General features: G+C 44.1%; 2 protein-coding genes across 7 annotated transcripts in view; one reads left to right on the plus strand and one right to left on the minus strand.

Annotated features, from left to right (window-relative positions):
- LOC131509163 (retinitis pigmentosa 9 protein) overlaps positions 1 to 12,734 on the plus strand; it is a 220,842-nt gene that overhangs the window by 156,649 nt on the left and 51,459 nt on the right. The window lies entirely within an intron of this gene.
- FKBP9 (FKBP prolyl isomerase 9) overlaps positions 1 to 12,734 on the minus strand; it is a 42,544-nt gene that overhangs the window by 28,892 nt on the left and 918 nt on the right. The window contains exon 2 of the mRNA XM_058724636.1: positions 17 to 162. Within this exon, the coding sequence (XP_058580619.1) occupies positions 17 to 162 (146 nt within the window). The remainder of the gene's footprint in view (positions 1 to 16; positions 163 to 12,734) is intronic.

Consider the following 12,734-nt stretch of genomic DNA (forward strand, 5'->3'; position numbering starts at 1 on the left):
ATGGAACAAAACTTACAAACTCCTTCACTTCCATAGGCAAGCTTTGGGGGGATCTTCACAAAGCGCCTCTCATTTACACACATCCCAACCAGAGCTTGGTCCATCCCTGCAATCAGTTGTCCTTTTCCCACAAACACGTTGAAAGTAGAGTCTCTGTCATAGCTGAAGACCCAAGAGGTAGAACAAGAAAAAGAAAAGTACAAATTAATCCTTCCCTTAGTGAAGTCATCCAGTGAAAATGTACCCCTGGATAGAGCGAGGCCAATGCAACCCAAAATCAGCCTGTAGAGGAGTTACTGATACAGGAAACGTCTTCACCAATAGTACTTTCAGGGTTGGAGTTTTTTAATTATTGTGAATACTGCCAGTAAATCCAGTTAGATAAGCAGTGACATAACTCTCCCTAGAAAAAACATATATTATTTTTAATATATTATATTATTAAGTCTATTTTGCAAAAGAGCTATCAAGTCTTCCACTAAAAACAGTTTATTCAATTTCTATGCGATTGTTTAAATCTTTTTTTAATGTTTATTTATTTTGAGAGAGACAGAGACAGAGAGAGAGAGACATACAGAATCCGAAGCAGGTTCCAGGCTCTGAGCTGTCAGCACAGAGTCCGATGAGGGGCTCAAACCCACAAACCATGAGATCATGACCTGACCCGAAGTCAGACGCTTAACCGACTGAGCCACCCAGTCGCCCCTGTGTGATTGTTTAAAAGCAACAACGTAGGGGCGCCTGGGTGGCTCAGTCGGTTAAGCGTCTGACTTCAGCTCAGGTCACGATCTCGCGGTCCGTGAGTTTGAGCCCCGTGTCGGGCTCTGGCCTGATGGCTCAGAGCCTAGAGCCTGCTTATGATTCTGTGCCTCCCTCTCTCTCTGCCCCTCCCCCTTTCATGCTCTGTCTCTCTCTGTCTCAAAAATAAATAAACATTAAAAAAAAATTAAAAAAAAAACAATAAAAACAACATAAGATACTAATGCTCCATTACCATATTTATCTGATTTTTCTTTTTTTTTTTTTTTAATTTTTTTTAACGTTTATTTATTTTTGAGACAGAGAGAGAGACAGAGCATGAACGGGGGAGGGGAAGAGAGAGAGGGAGACACAGAATCGGAAGCAGGCTCCAGGCTCTGAGCCATCAGCCCAGAGCCCGACACGGGGCTCGAACTCACGGACCGCAAGATCGTGACCTGAGCTGAAGTCAGACGCTTAACCGACTGAGCCACCCAGGCACCCCTGATTTTTCTTTTTATCTTTAGGTCTGTAAGTTGGAGAAGTAGCATGATAGCATAAAGGATACTTAAACTCTCTTAACCGATTTCCTCCACCACAAAAATGGGAGTAACAATAATAGTCATCCCAAGATATATATGATATTACAATCGGTAACGTGCTCTGAAAACCTAAGAGTTATGCCAATATTACTATAATTGTTACAGGTCATAGATAGTCTGATACAGTCTAGGAATCACTAATACATGTGTTTCAAAGGCTGATTGGTGATGGCCTTAGGTTGGAAGATAAATAATGGAACCGTGACCAACATCTATGATCTCATCCTCTTTATGTCAAATTCTACAACCATCAAGGGTTTGCCTATTAGGAGACTGTGCTAGGTGCTTTGGGAGATATAAAAACATCCAAGGCACGGATTTTGCCTATTGCAAAAAAACCAGCAGAGATACCCAGAGAGTTTCAAATACTATGTTGAAGAAAACAACTACAGGGCTTGGTTTATAACAATGAAACACTGGAAATAAGAAGTTTCAAGGGTATGGCACTGATTGCATTTAAGGCAAGGTCGTGCAATAAAACGCTCTGTAGTCATTTAAAAATATCAGATTTATGTCCATTGGCAAAGGAGGACATATACAGTAACAGAAAAGTACAGGCTATAGAGCCACAGCGTAAAAGGATTCCATTTTGAATTGACATAGATGCATTCGAAATCCACAGGGTGACACATAAAAACATTACCAATGGTACTCTACGAGTACCATTTCAGGTGGCTTAACTTGTTTTCTCTTTAATTCTCTCTTAGTTTTCAAAATGATGATGAAAGACACATGTAATAAAATATTAAGAGCTGTTAGAATTTACCTCATTGGGATGTGCTCTCTTCATTCGGTAAATTACTGCCACCTTTTCCTCATTTTCCTTAATGAACAATCTGGAGGAGCAGCACAGTCCACTTCCCCACCCATCAGGGCAGCTTCCTCAGACCCGCCCTTCTTATGCTTCCTCCTCCTGGTTTTACAACCCATTTTAATAACTTTCCTTTTGCAAGGTCGGTGAACAGAAAGCAAAATTCCAAGTTCAGGTCAGCAAGCCAAAGGACAAAAACACATGGTCAACTGTGTGCCCAAGACAGCTTTACACCTCCACCCTCTACCTCCAGGGACCAACACCCGCCCCCTGGAATGCCAGCTCTTTAATTTCACTTGGCTGGGGCCTTGCCATGCCCTGAACCATCATCCAACTGGCGGGTTTATATCAATAATAGACCAAAACTCAAAGCTTCAAAGACATCCCAGGTACAGAACATGTGCAAACAGCTACAATGCACAGGCTGGAAACTACCTTAGAAACAAGTTTTTCATCCATAGAACCTGAATATGGTTCCCAAATTTAATAAGAGTTTTTAATAATAATTACTATTTAGAGAGTGTTTATTATGTGTCAGATACAGTGGCAAACTAAGCTTTTCCACATACTACCCCATGTAATCATCAGACAACACTTCAAGGTGGGTGCTGATACTCTGGCTCTCTGGAGGGTAAAGAATCTTCCAAGTTCACAAAGTTAGCCAACTGGGAAAAAAAAGCGAGAACACAGGTCTATCCGACCCTTAACCTCCTAGCATGGGGCCAGGCCCTAGATGATATATAAAAACAGTTGTTTCGGTGCCTGGGTGGCTCAGTCGGTTGAGCATCTGACTTTTGGTTTCAGCTCAGGTCATGATCCCAGGGTCATGAGATTGAGCCCCATGTCGGACTCCACACTGACCATGGAGTCTGCTTAAGATTCTCTGTCTCTGTCTCTCTCTCCCTCTGCCTCTCTTCTTCACTTGTGCTCTGTCTCTCTCTCTCTCTCAAATTAAAAAAAAAATTTTTTTTAACTGTTGTTGCCTTGCAGTATTAATTTCTTCACTTGATGACTACCTAAGCAAAGTGCTAAAAACAAAAAACAAAAAAACTTTCTGAAGAAAAGTTTTAATTTACATATGTGAGAAATTAACGATGCAAGACTAGAATTATCTCCTGCTTAAAACTCTGACCATCTGGAAAAATAAAGTCTTTCTGAGTAAATCTGTGCTGATCAGCACAACTGGCACAAATTCACTTGCAGAGTCAAGCCCAGAAGTGGTTATGAAAAGTACTTCTGCAAGCTCTGGAATAAGCACTTATGCGGCCTGTCCCAGTATCTGACTGATTTACACCTTTTGCAGAAGTCCCAGTTGAGGTCCTGCGGGAAACAAATGATACACCCAAACTAGGCAGTTCCAGGAAAGTTTAATAAAGGGGCTGTGTGCAAAGGAGTGTGCAGAGTGCAGACAACCCAAGGGACAATGTAGTACCTCGGGGACAAGTATGGGGGTGCTGTTGTCAGACCTGGGCTTGAAGGATCCAGGTACAGAGAAGGTGATGGTTCAGGGCCACATGACAGAAGCTTAGCTAGGACCTCTGGTCCAGGGACACAAATGGTGGAGACCTACAGGCAGGGAGCCCAGGGAATAAATATCTCCACCTCACTCTCCTCCCTCTGATCTCCTGCTGATCCCCCACCGACTGAACCCAACCAGAAGCCAGGTGACGAGGGAGTCATTTATATAACCCATAGTATGCACACAGCAAAAAGCCAAGTGGAACAGAAGGACCTAGAAAGGCAAATGGAAATCATCTAGCACGTCCAAAATCCCCCTTTCCTCTCCATCAGCTTATTTTTCTCCTCTGTTCATTCACTGCTGTAGACCCTTTGATTGCTATCCCTGACACTTCTTTCTACTTTCCCCGCCCTGAAGGGGGGGGTGGGGCTACAGCATCCTCCAGTGATGGTCTTCAAGTTTACCAGCCCAAGGATCACTAAAACAGGAGACATCACATAAAACCCATCATAACCAATTCATGAAACTGTCTACACATGCACACACATGACTTGCAGGATATTCCTCAGGATAAGTAACTAACTCTGTGGCTGCATTCCTAAAGCATAAATACTGTGGCTCTATTTCTTTTTTTTTTTTTTTGATGTTTATTTATTTTTGAGAGATAGAGCATGAGCAGGGAAGGGGCAGAGAGAGAGGGAGACACAGAATCCGAAGCAGGCTCCAGGCTCTGAGCCATCAGCCCAGAGCCCGACGCGGGGCTCAAACTCACGGACCGCAAGATCGTGACCTGAGCCGAAGTTGGACGCTTAACCAACTGAGCCATCCAGGTGCCCCACCGTGGCTCTATTTCTAAATGTAGGTTTCAATCTTCAATGAGGATGGACTTTCTTTTTAATGTTTATTTATTTATTTTGAGAGAAAGAGAAAGTGCAAACAAGGCAGGGGCAGAAAGAGAGGGAGAGAGAATCCCAAGCAGGCCAAGCTGTCAGCACAGAGCCCGAGTCGGGGCTTGATCTCATGAACCGTGAGATCATGACCTGAGCCGAAATCAAGACTTGGATGCTTAATCGACTGAGCCACCCATGTGCCCCGAGGATGAACTGTTAAAAGAACATATGTTATGGAATGCCTGGCTGGTTCAGTCAGAAGAGCATTTGACTCTTGATCTTGTGGTTGTGAGTTTGAGCCCTATGTTGGGTGTAGAAATTACTTAAATAAATATTTTTTTAAATAAATAAATATTAAAAATAAATAAATAAAAGAACATATATCAAACTGAATGCACTCCCTCCCTAGAGTCCCCAAAGCCCATTCCCTCCCCAAGTTCCTACATTCTTCTTTGTGAAAAAACAAACAAACAAACAACAACTTAGGAAAAGGAGAGGAGACCATTGCTGTCAAGAGCTGGCAACAAAATTTTGGAAGACAGAAAGGGAACAGGTGTAGGATCTGACCTAGTAGGGAAGAAACAGAATCTAGGTGAAACAAAGGGGGATCTGGCCAAGCCCTGTGCATCCCAGAGTCTGCAGAGGTGAAGAGTGGCAGGTGGCAGGGCAGAAGGAAGCCTAGAGCTAAGTCTGCATCCAAAACTGCTACACCCCACCCTGAGCCCCTTCCCCACTCCTAGCAGCTTTGCAACTACAATTTTAAGCTTTATGGAATTATTTAACTGGTTTTAAAGACTCTGTGCATATGCAAAAATAATATATGATACTACTTTTTTTTAAGTTTAATTATTTATTTTGAGAGATACCGAGACAGCACAAGTTGGGGAGGGGCAGAGAGACAGGGAGACAGAGAAACCCAAGCAGGCTCTACACTGTCAGCTTGGAGCCTGATGTGGGGCTCGAACTCACGAAACCATGAGATCACGACCTGAGCCGAAACCAAGAGTCAGACGCTTAACCAACTGAGCCACCCAGGCACCCCTATATGATACTACTTTTAAAAATTTGGGGAGCCTGGGGGTGTCTGGGTGCCTCAGTTGGTTAAGCATCCACTTCGGCTCAGCTCATGATGTCACAGTTCGTGGTTCGAGCCCCATATTGGGCTCTACACTGACAGTATTGAGCCTGCTTGGGATTCTCTCCCTCTCTCTCTGCCCCTCCCCCCACCCCACCCTCACCCGCTGGCACGCTGTCTCTTTCAAAATAAATAAACTTTTATATAAATAAATACAAATTAGGGGCACCTGGGTGGCTCGGTCGGTTGAATGTCCGACTTCGGCTCAGGTGATGATCTCATGGTTTGTGGGTTCGAGCCCCACATCAGGCTCTGTGTTGACAGCTCAGGGCCTGGAGCCTGCTTCAGATTCTGTGTCTTCCTCTCTCTCTGCCCCTCCCCTGCTTACACGCTGTCTCTCTCTCAAAAATAAACAATAAAAAAATTTTTTTACTAAATAAAAAAAATACAAATTAAATTAATTTTAAAACTATTGACAAAAATTTATATACACTTACACTACTTGTTGCTGAGATTATTTTTATCTCAGATGCAGAAAAAAAGGAAAAATGGCCATTACAGAAGGGAGAGAAAACCGCCCTCCGGTTAGAACTGAGGTCCTGATCAGCTATGACAGGACCAGTCAGCTGGCTCTGTATGCCAATTTTAGATTCAGCGTAGACAAATAAAAGCTGAATACGTTACTTCCCCTCCCATCTTTACTGATGTACAATTGCCAAATAAAAATTGCATACAGTAAAAATGTATGATCGGATGTTTTGATGTACGTATACAATGTGAAATAATCGCCACAATCAAGCTAATTGATATATCCATCACCTCACACAGTTAACATTTTCTTTCTTTCTTTTTTGTGGTGAGAACACTTAAGGTTTACCCTGTCGGTAAATTTCAAGTGTAAATAAAGTATACTTTTAAATTTTAGTATACAATACAGTATTCTTAACTATATTCACAATACTATATATTAGACTGAATTCATTTCTTTGAACATTAAAGACACTACCACATTTTAAGAACTTGTAACTGGAGGGAAGCAAGATAATAAAGAGCCAGCCCACGGGGCATGGGAACCATGTTTTGGGTGCCTCAAAGTTGGTCCAGTCTCAGGCCAACTCAAGACGACTGGCTCATACGGGACCTGCCTGAAGAAGGGCTGTGGTCCTGCCAAAGCCATATGTGAATGGGATTGAAAAATGCATGAAATGCACAAAAGCAGACACCTCCCAGCTGTTAGCCTAGCTCTGGGATGAGCCAGGTAAGACCTTTCCCTGGCTGAGTTCCACCAAGGAGCCTGGGCCCCAGTGTAGACTTGAAAATGCAGGAAGCCATGGGGCACCTCGGTGGCTCAGTCAGTTAAGCGTTCGACTTCAGCTCAGGTCATGATCTTGCAGTTTGTGAGTCTGAGCCCACATAGGGCTCGGTGCTGATAGCTCAGAGCCTAGAGCCTGATTCAGATTCTGTGTCTCTCCCTCTCTCTGTCCCTCCCATGCTCATGCTGTCTCTCTCTGAATCTCAATAATAAACATTAAAAAAAAAATTTTTTTTTAAAAAGTGGGGGAAGCCAAGTCTGACTTTTCTGTCTCCCGTCTCTCTCCGCACACCATGTGCTTCCCAGACTCTTTGTCCAAGATTATTTCCCCCAAACAACTACCTCTACCAGCTGCTAATGAGCCATGGCAGTGGGAAAAGGCAAGCCCTTAATGAACTGGCAAACCAGTTCCACTACCAGATGGAAAAATGAAGAACACTGCAATGGAGGAAGAGAGAGATGGTGAGGGACAAGAGAGGAAGAAGTAAGAGTGGAGAAGAGGGAAATGAGAAAGAACACATTCATTCTTACCTTCACAGAGGATCAGACCCTGAAATGTGAGCCGTTGGCCTGGATGATTTTTGGCACGCTAAAATATGATTAAGAGAAAACCTCTGCAAAGTGAAATCATTGCACTGCTCTTGCGGAGTTTTGTCTTTCAGCAACTGCTGAAGTTAAAATATTAGATCTCTATAAATCTTATTCTTAGTGAGTAAAATATAGCCAAATTAAATGATCAATATGCATGCACAGTCCCTCACAATGACTCACAAATGAAAGTTAAAAGCAATGTATCAAGTCTTTGCAGCTAAGTAAGCCTGCCAATGACCTCAGGAAATCCTAAGAAGAATTGCCTGGAGGGTAGGCTCTTTTCCTAAAGTCAGGAGAGCCACACTGGGCTAAGACTCCAGCAGCAGCTTCCCTTTCATCACGTGGCTTTTCCAGAGGAAGAGCTGCCATACAAATTCACACTTTAGGGGCACCTGGATGGCTCTATCTGTTAAGCTTCCCACTCTTGGTTTTGGCTCAGGTCATGATCTCACACTGACAGCAGGGAGTCTTCTTAGGATTCTCTCTCCTTCTCTCTCTCTCTCTCAAAATAAATAAATAAACTTTTTTTTTTTTTTTTTAATTCAAACTTTTAAAATTTCCCTGCTTGGGGCACCTGGGTGACTCAGTCAGTTAAGCATACGGCTCTTTTTTAAAATTTGTTTATTTATTTATTTTAGAGAGAGAGAAAGTGCCCAGAGTGGAGTGGGGGCAAGGGGCAGAGGGAAAGAGAATTGCAAGCAGGATCCACGCTCAGTACAGAGCCTGATGTAGGGCTCGATCCCACGACCCTGGGATCACAACCTGAGCCTAAATCGAGAGTTGGATGCTCAGCTGACTGAGCCACCTAGGTCCCCTGAGCAACCGACTCTTGATTTTGGCTCAGATCACCACCCCAGGGTCATGGGATCCAGCCCCATATCGGGCTCCACGCTGAGAGTGGAGCCTGCTTGGGATTCTCTCTCTCTCCCCTCCCTCCTCCCTCCACCCTTCTCCCCAACTCAGGCAGGAAAGCACAGTTCCTCTCTCTCTCTCTGTCTCTCTCTCTCTGGGAAAATAAAAAGCTCCCTGCCTAAGTGAGCCTTGTCATGACCTGACTAGTCTCCCTGTCACTACTTAACTCCTCCAGTACACCTTGACACCATCTGGCGTGCTGCCCAGCTCCCTGGCTCTTCTCAGAACCAATCCGGCAGAGAAGGTGAGCCTTAACATCCCTTCACTCAATACTCACCAGGTGTTAACAGCAGTACTCAATAAATATTTGTTGAGTGAATGGAATGAATAAATGAATGAATGAATATATAAAATTAATCTGATGTCTGTTAATAAGTCTTTGATTTTTTTAGAGCAATAGTTCTCTTTTATTTTTTTTTAATGTTTACTTATTTTTGAGAGACGGAGCATGAGTGGGGGAGGGGCAGAAAGAGGGAGAGAGAGAGACAGAATCTGAAGCAGGCTCCAGGCTCCTAGCTGTCAGCACAGAGCCCAATGCGGGGCTTGAACTCACGAACCGCGAGATCGTGACCTGAGCCGAAGTCGGCGCTTAACCAACTCAGCCACCCAGGCGCCCCTAGAGCAATAGTTCTCAAAGTGTGGTCCTCAGACCAGCAGCAAAAGCATCACCTGTGCACTTAGAAAGGCAAATACATTCTCAGGCCCCACCCAGACCTAGTTATTCAGGAACTGTGTACAATAATCTCTTCAGATGATTGCGATGCAGGTACGGTTTGAACACCACTGCGTTAGAGCAGCCCACCCGACAGGACATGTGGTAGACACACGATAATATTTACTGAATATCGGGACCTTGAGTGTCTGCAGACAAGCCTGGAGGCTGTGAATGAACTGACGAGAGGCTAGCTTTGCCTGCTAACGATAACAGCAACATGGTAAATTTCAGTCTCCAGAAGGAAATCAGAGCAAAGAGACCATCCCCCTCACCTTTATTGCTAGGAATGCTATAGAACTTCTAAAAATGCTGAATCAGGAGTGGCTAACAAGGAGCTCCCAAGAGCTGGAAAGTGAGAGCAGGAGCCCCCTAAAAAGTGTAGCTGGGAAGCCGCTGTCGACTTCGATCTGGAGCTGCAGCCACAGGAACATATTAACAGGCCCACGGAGGCTCCGAAATAAAATGAAACCATGCCCGAGCCAGTGGCCCAGAGGAAGAAAGCTCTGTGGAAACAGAGGCCCTTTGTGACTTACGACTCTGGTCAGGGTGACAGCCATTTTCTTCTGAGCAAAACCTCCAAATCAGTAGCCAGAACCCAAAACACCTTAGATTTCTCCTTCCCTAAGCTCGTTGGGCAGGAATAGCAAAGTTGTGCCTTAATACTTCATAAATTCCCAAAGGAATGGACGCCCTGGAGAAAAACTCACACTAATGAAACACCTACTATGCATCCTGCCCTTTCCACTCCACTGTCCACACAGCAGCCACAGAAAAGTCTGACCCCTCACCCCCATGACTAAAACTCTTAAGTGGCTTTCCATTGTCCTAGACAAAGTCCAAATTCAATAGCCAAGCAAAAAAGATCTCTCAAAGCTGGGCCCAGCCTTCCTCCCCAGACTCCTCTGGCCTTTTCTTTTCCCTCTCGGTCATTCCCCCACTGCCACTCCAAGCTGAGGCCACTGTGAACAGCTTTCACGTCCCCCTACACAACACTCCCACCGCCAAACCTCTGCATAGGCTCTTCCCTCCATCAGCCACACCCTCTCTTCTCTCCACAGCCCTCACCCCTCAGCTCAGCCCCGGTCAATTTTAATCATCCTCAGGTCTTATCTTTGCAATCCTGGAACTCCATCCCAACCACTCTCTCTCTCTCCATCCCCACACAACATACAGTTAAGCTTTCTGTGTGTTTTCCACAGCTCCTTGCCTTCTTTTCATTATATATATGCATAGACTACGGGCCATAGACTATATACACTGCCATAGACATTACACTGCCTAGGTTCAAAACCTCACTCTACCACTTACTAGCCAGATCCCTTGAGCAAATTACTTGAACTTTCTGAGCCTCAGTTTCTTCGTTTGTTGTTGAGTTACCTACTTCATTGTTTGTGAGGTTAAATGAATTCATTTGACATTAAATGAATTCATATATCAAAAGGTATGTGGTAAGAACTGTGTGGACTCTACATGAGAAACAAAAGCGTATGCTATTATCCCTTCTGTACATATCACACTGTGTAATGGCCTGGACCATAAGCTGTAGGGACAGGGAAGGACACCTTCTTCAGGGGGCAGACACTGCATATTGGCTGAAGGGATGGTAGTGCCTCTTTCCAATGTCTTCCACTGTCCCACACTGCCTCACAGTGGCTGCCAAGCTAGAGGGTAGAAAGTATCAGCTTGTTCTAGTAGGAATTATTAATTATCATCAGCACAAGCAGGAAATTCTTCCTCATTTTCTTTTTTTAAGTTTTATGTATTTATTTTGAGAGACAGCGAGAGAGAGCAGAGAAGGAGCAGAGAGAAGGAGAGAGAGAGAATCCCAAGCAGGCTCTGCACTGTCAGTGCAGAGCCCAATGCAGGGCTCAATCTCAGGAACCATGAGCTCATGACCTGAGCTGAAATCAAGAGTCGGACGCTTAACTGACTAAGCCACCCAGGTGCCCCTTCTTTATTTTCTACCTAAAAACGCAAATGAAAGAATATATACAAATGACCAATAAACACATGAAAAGATGCTCAGCATCATTAGCCACTAGGGAAATGTGAACCAAACCCACGATGAGATACCACTTCACATCCCCTAGGAGAGCTAGAATAAAAAAGATAGACAATTACAGTTGTTGAGGAGAATGTGGACCACTAGGACCACTCATCCATTGCCAGGAGTGTAAAATAGTGAAACCACATTGGAAAACAGTATGGCAGTTCATCAAAAAGTTAAACACAGTTACTACAGTACCCAGCAATTCCACTCCTAGGTATATATCCAAAAGAAAGAAAACCATATTTGCACACCAAACCCTGTTCACAAATGTTCATTAGTCAAAAAGTGTAAGCAATACAAATGACCCTTAACTAATGAATGGATAGGGGTGCCTAGATGGCTCAGTCCGTTAACTGTCCGACTTCAGCTCAGGTCATGATCTCGTGGTTGGTGAGTTTGAGCCCCGCATCGGGCTGTCTGCTATCAGCACAGAGCCTGCTTTGGATCCTCTGTCTCCCTCTGTCTCTGCACTTCCCCTGCTAATTCTACCTCTCCCACTCTCTCTCGAAATAAATAAATAAACTTTAAAAAAAAACCCAATGGATGGATAAACAAAACGTGGAACCTCCGTAGAGTGGAATATTATACAACCATAAAAAAGAAATGGAGCACTGGTACATGCCACAACATGGATGAACCCTGAAGATATTACACTAAGTGAAAAAGCCAGATATAAATCACCACAAATTATATGATTCCACGTAGACACAGAAAGTACATTAGTGGTTACCTAGGGCTGGAGGGGAGGGGAGTGACTGCTAATGAGTCCAGTATTTCTTTTCTAGAGTGATGAAAACGTTCTAGCTATCTAATGATAGCTGTGATGGTTGCACAACCCTGCGAATACACTGAAAACCACCAAATTGTATGCTTTAAATGGGTGGATTGTATGGTATGTGAATTATAGCTCAGTAAATCTGTTAAAAATAAAAAGAAGCAACTGAAACAATAGTAAACATGACTACTTCTAAGCATTTGCTATGTGCCACTTGCATACTAAACAGCTTTTGTAAACGCACTCATTGTCTGGACTCATTGTCTTGACTCAAAGTCAAGAAAGGTAAGAGTATTTTTTTAAGATAACTTCTGGAATAAGCCTAGCACAGCCAAGGGCACACAGCAAATGCTCAACAAACAGTTCTCTTTGTCTCGTCTGGTGATTCACTGAGAGAAGTGCAGGCACAGACCTGGGTTTGGAACAATGTCTTGGGGAGGAGAGCTGACTGTAGCTGGAGGAAGAGACCTCTTAACCCTAAAGCTCAACTGGAGAGAAGCTGGGGGCAGGTATTGTGATCCCGGGGCAGAGTTAGAGGGAAGGAATCGTGGGCACCGTCCAGGGCCCCAGCGCAAAGCTGAGCGATCTGCTCTGGACTACCCCACGCCCAGTAGCGGAGAAGGAAGGACAGTGGTAGCTTTATGCACAGACCCTGGCCTTGGACCGTCACTTGGTTTTCAGTTGGACTCCACTTAAGTTTCTTAGCCTCAGTGGCCTCAAGTAACCTCACTGGCAAAATAGTGGTAGCTACCTAAGAGAACTGTTGTTAAGAATTAAATGGGTTAAATTAAATTAAAGCACTTA

The sequence above is a fragment of the Neofelis nebulosa genome, chromosome 4 (assembly GCF_028018385.1).
Source record: "Neofelis nebulosa isolate mNeoNeb1 chromosome 4, mNeoNeb1.pri, whole genome shotgun sequence".
NCBI classification, from domain to species: domain Eukaryota; kingdom Metazoa; phylum Chordata; class Mammalia; order Carnivora; family Felidae; genus Neofelis; species Neofelis nebulosa.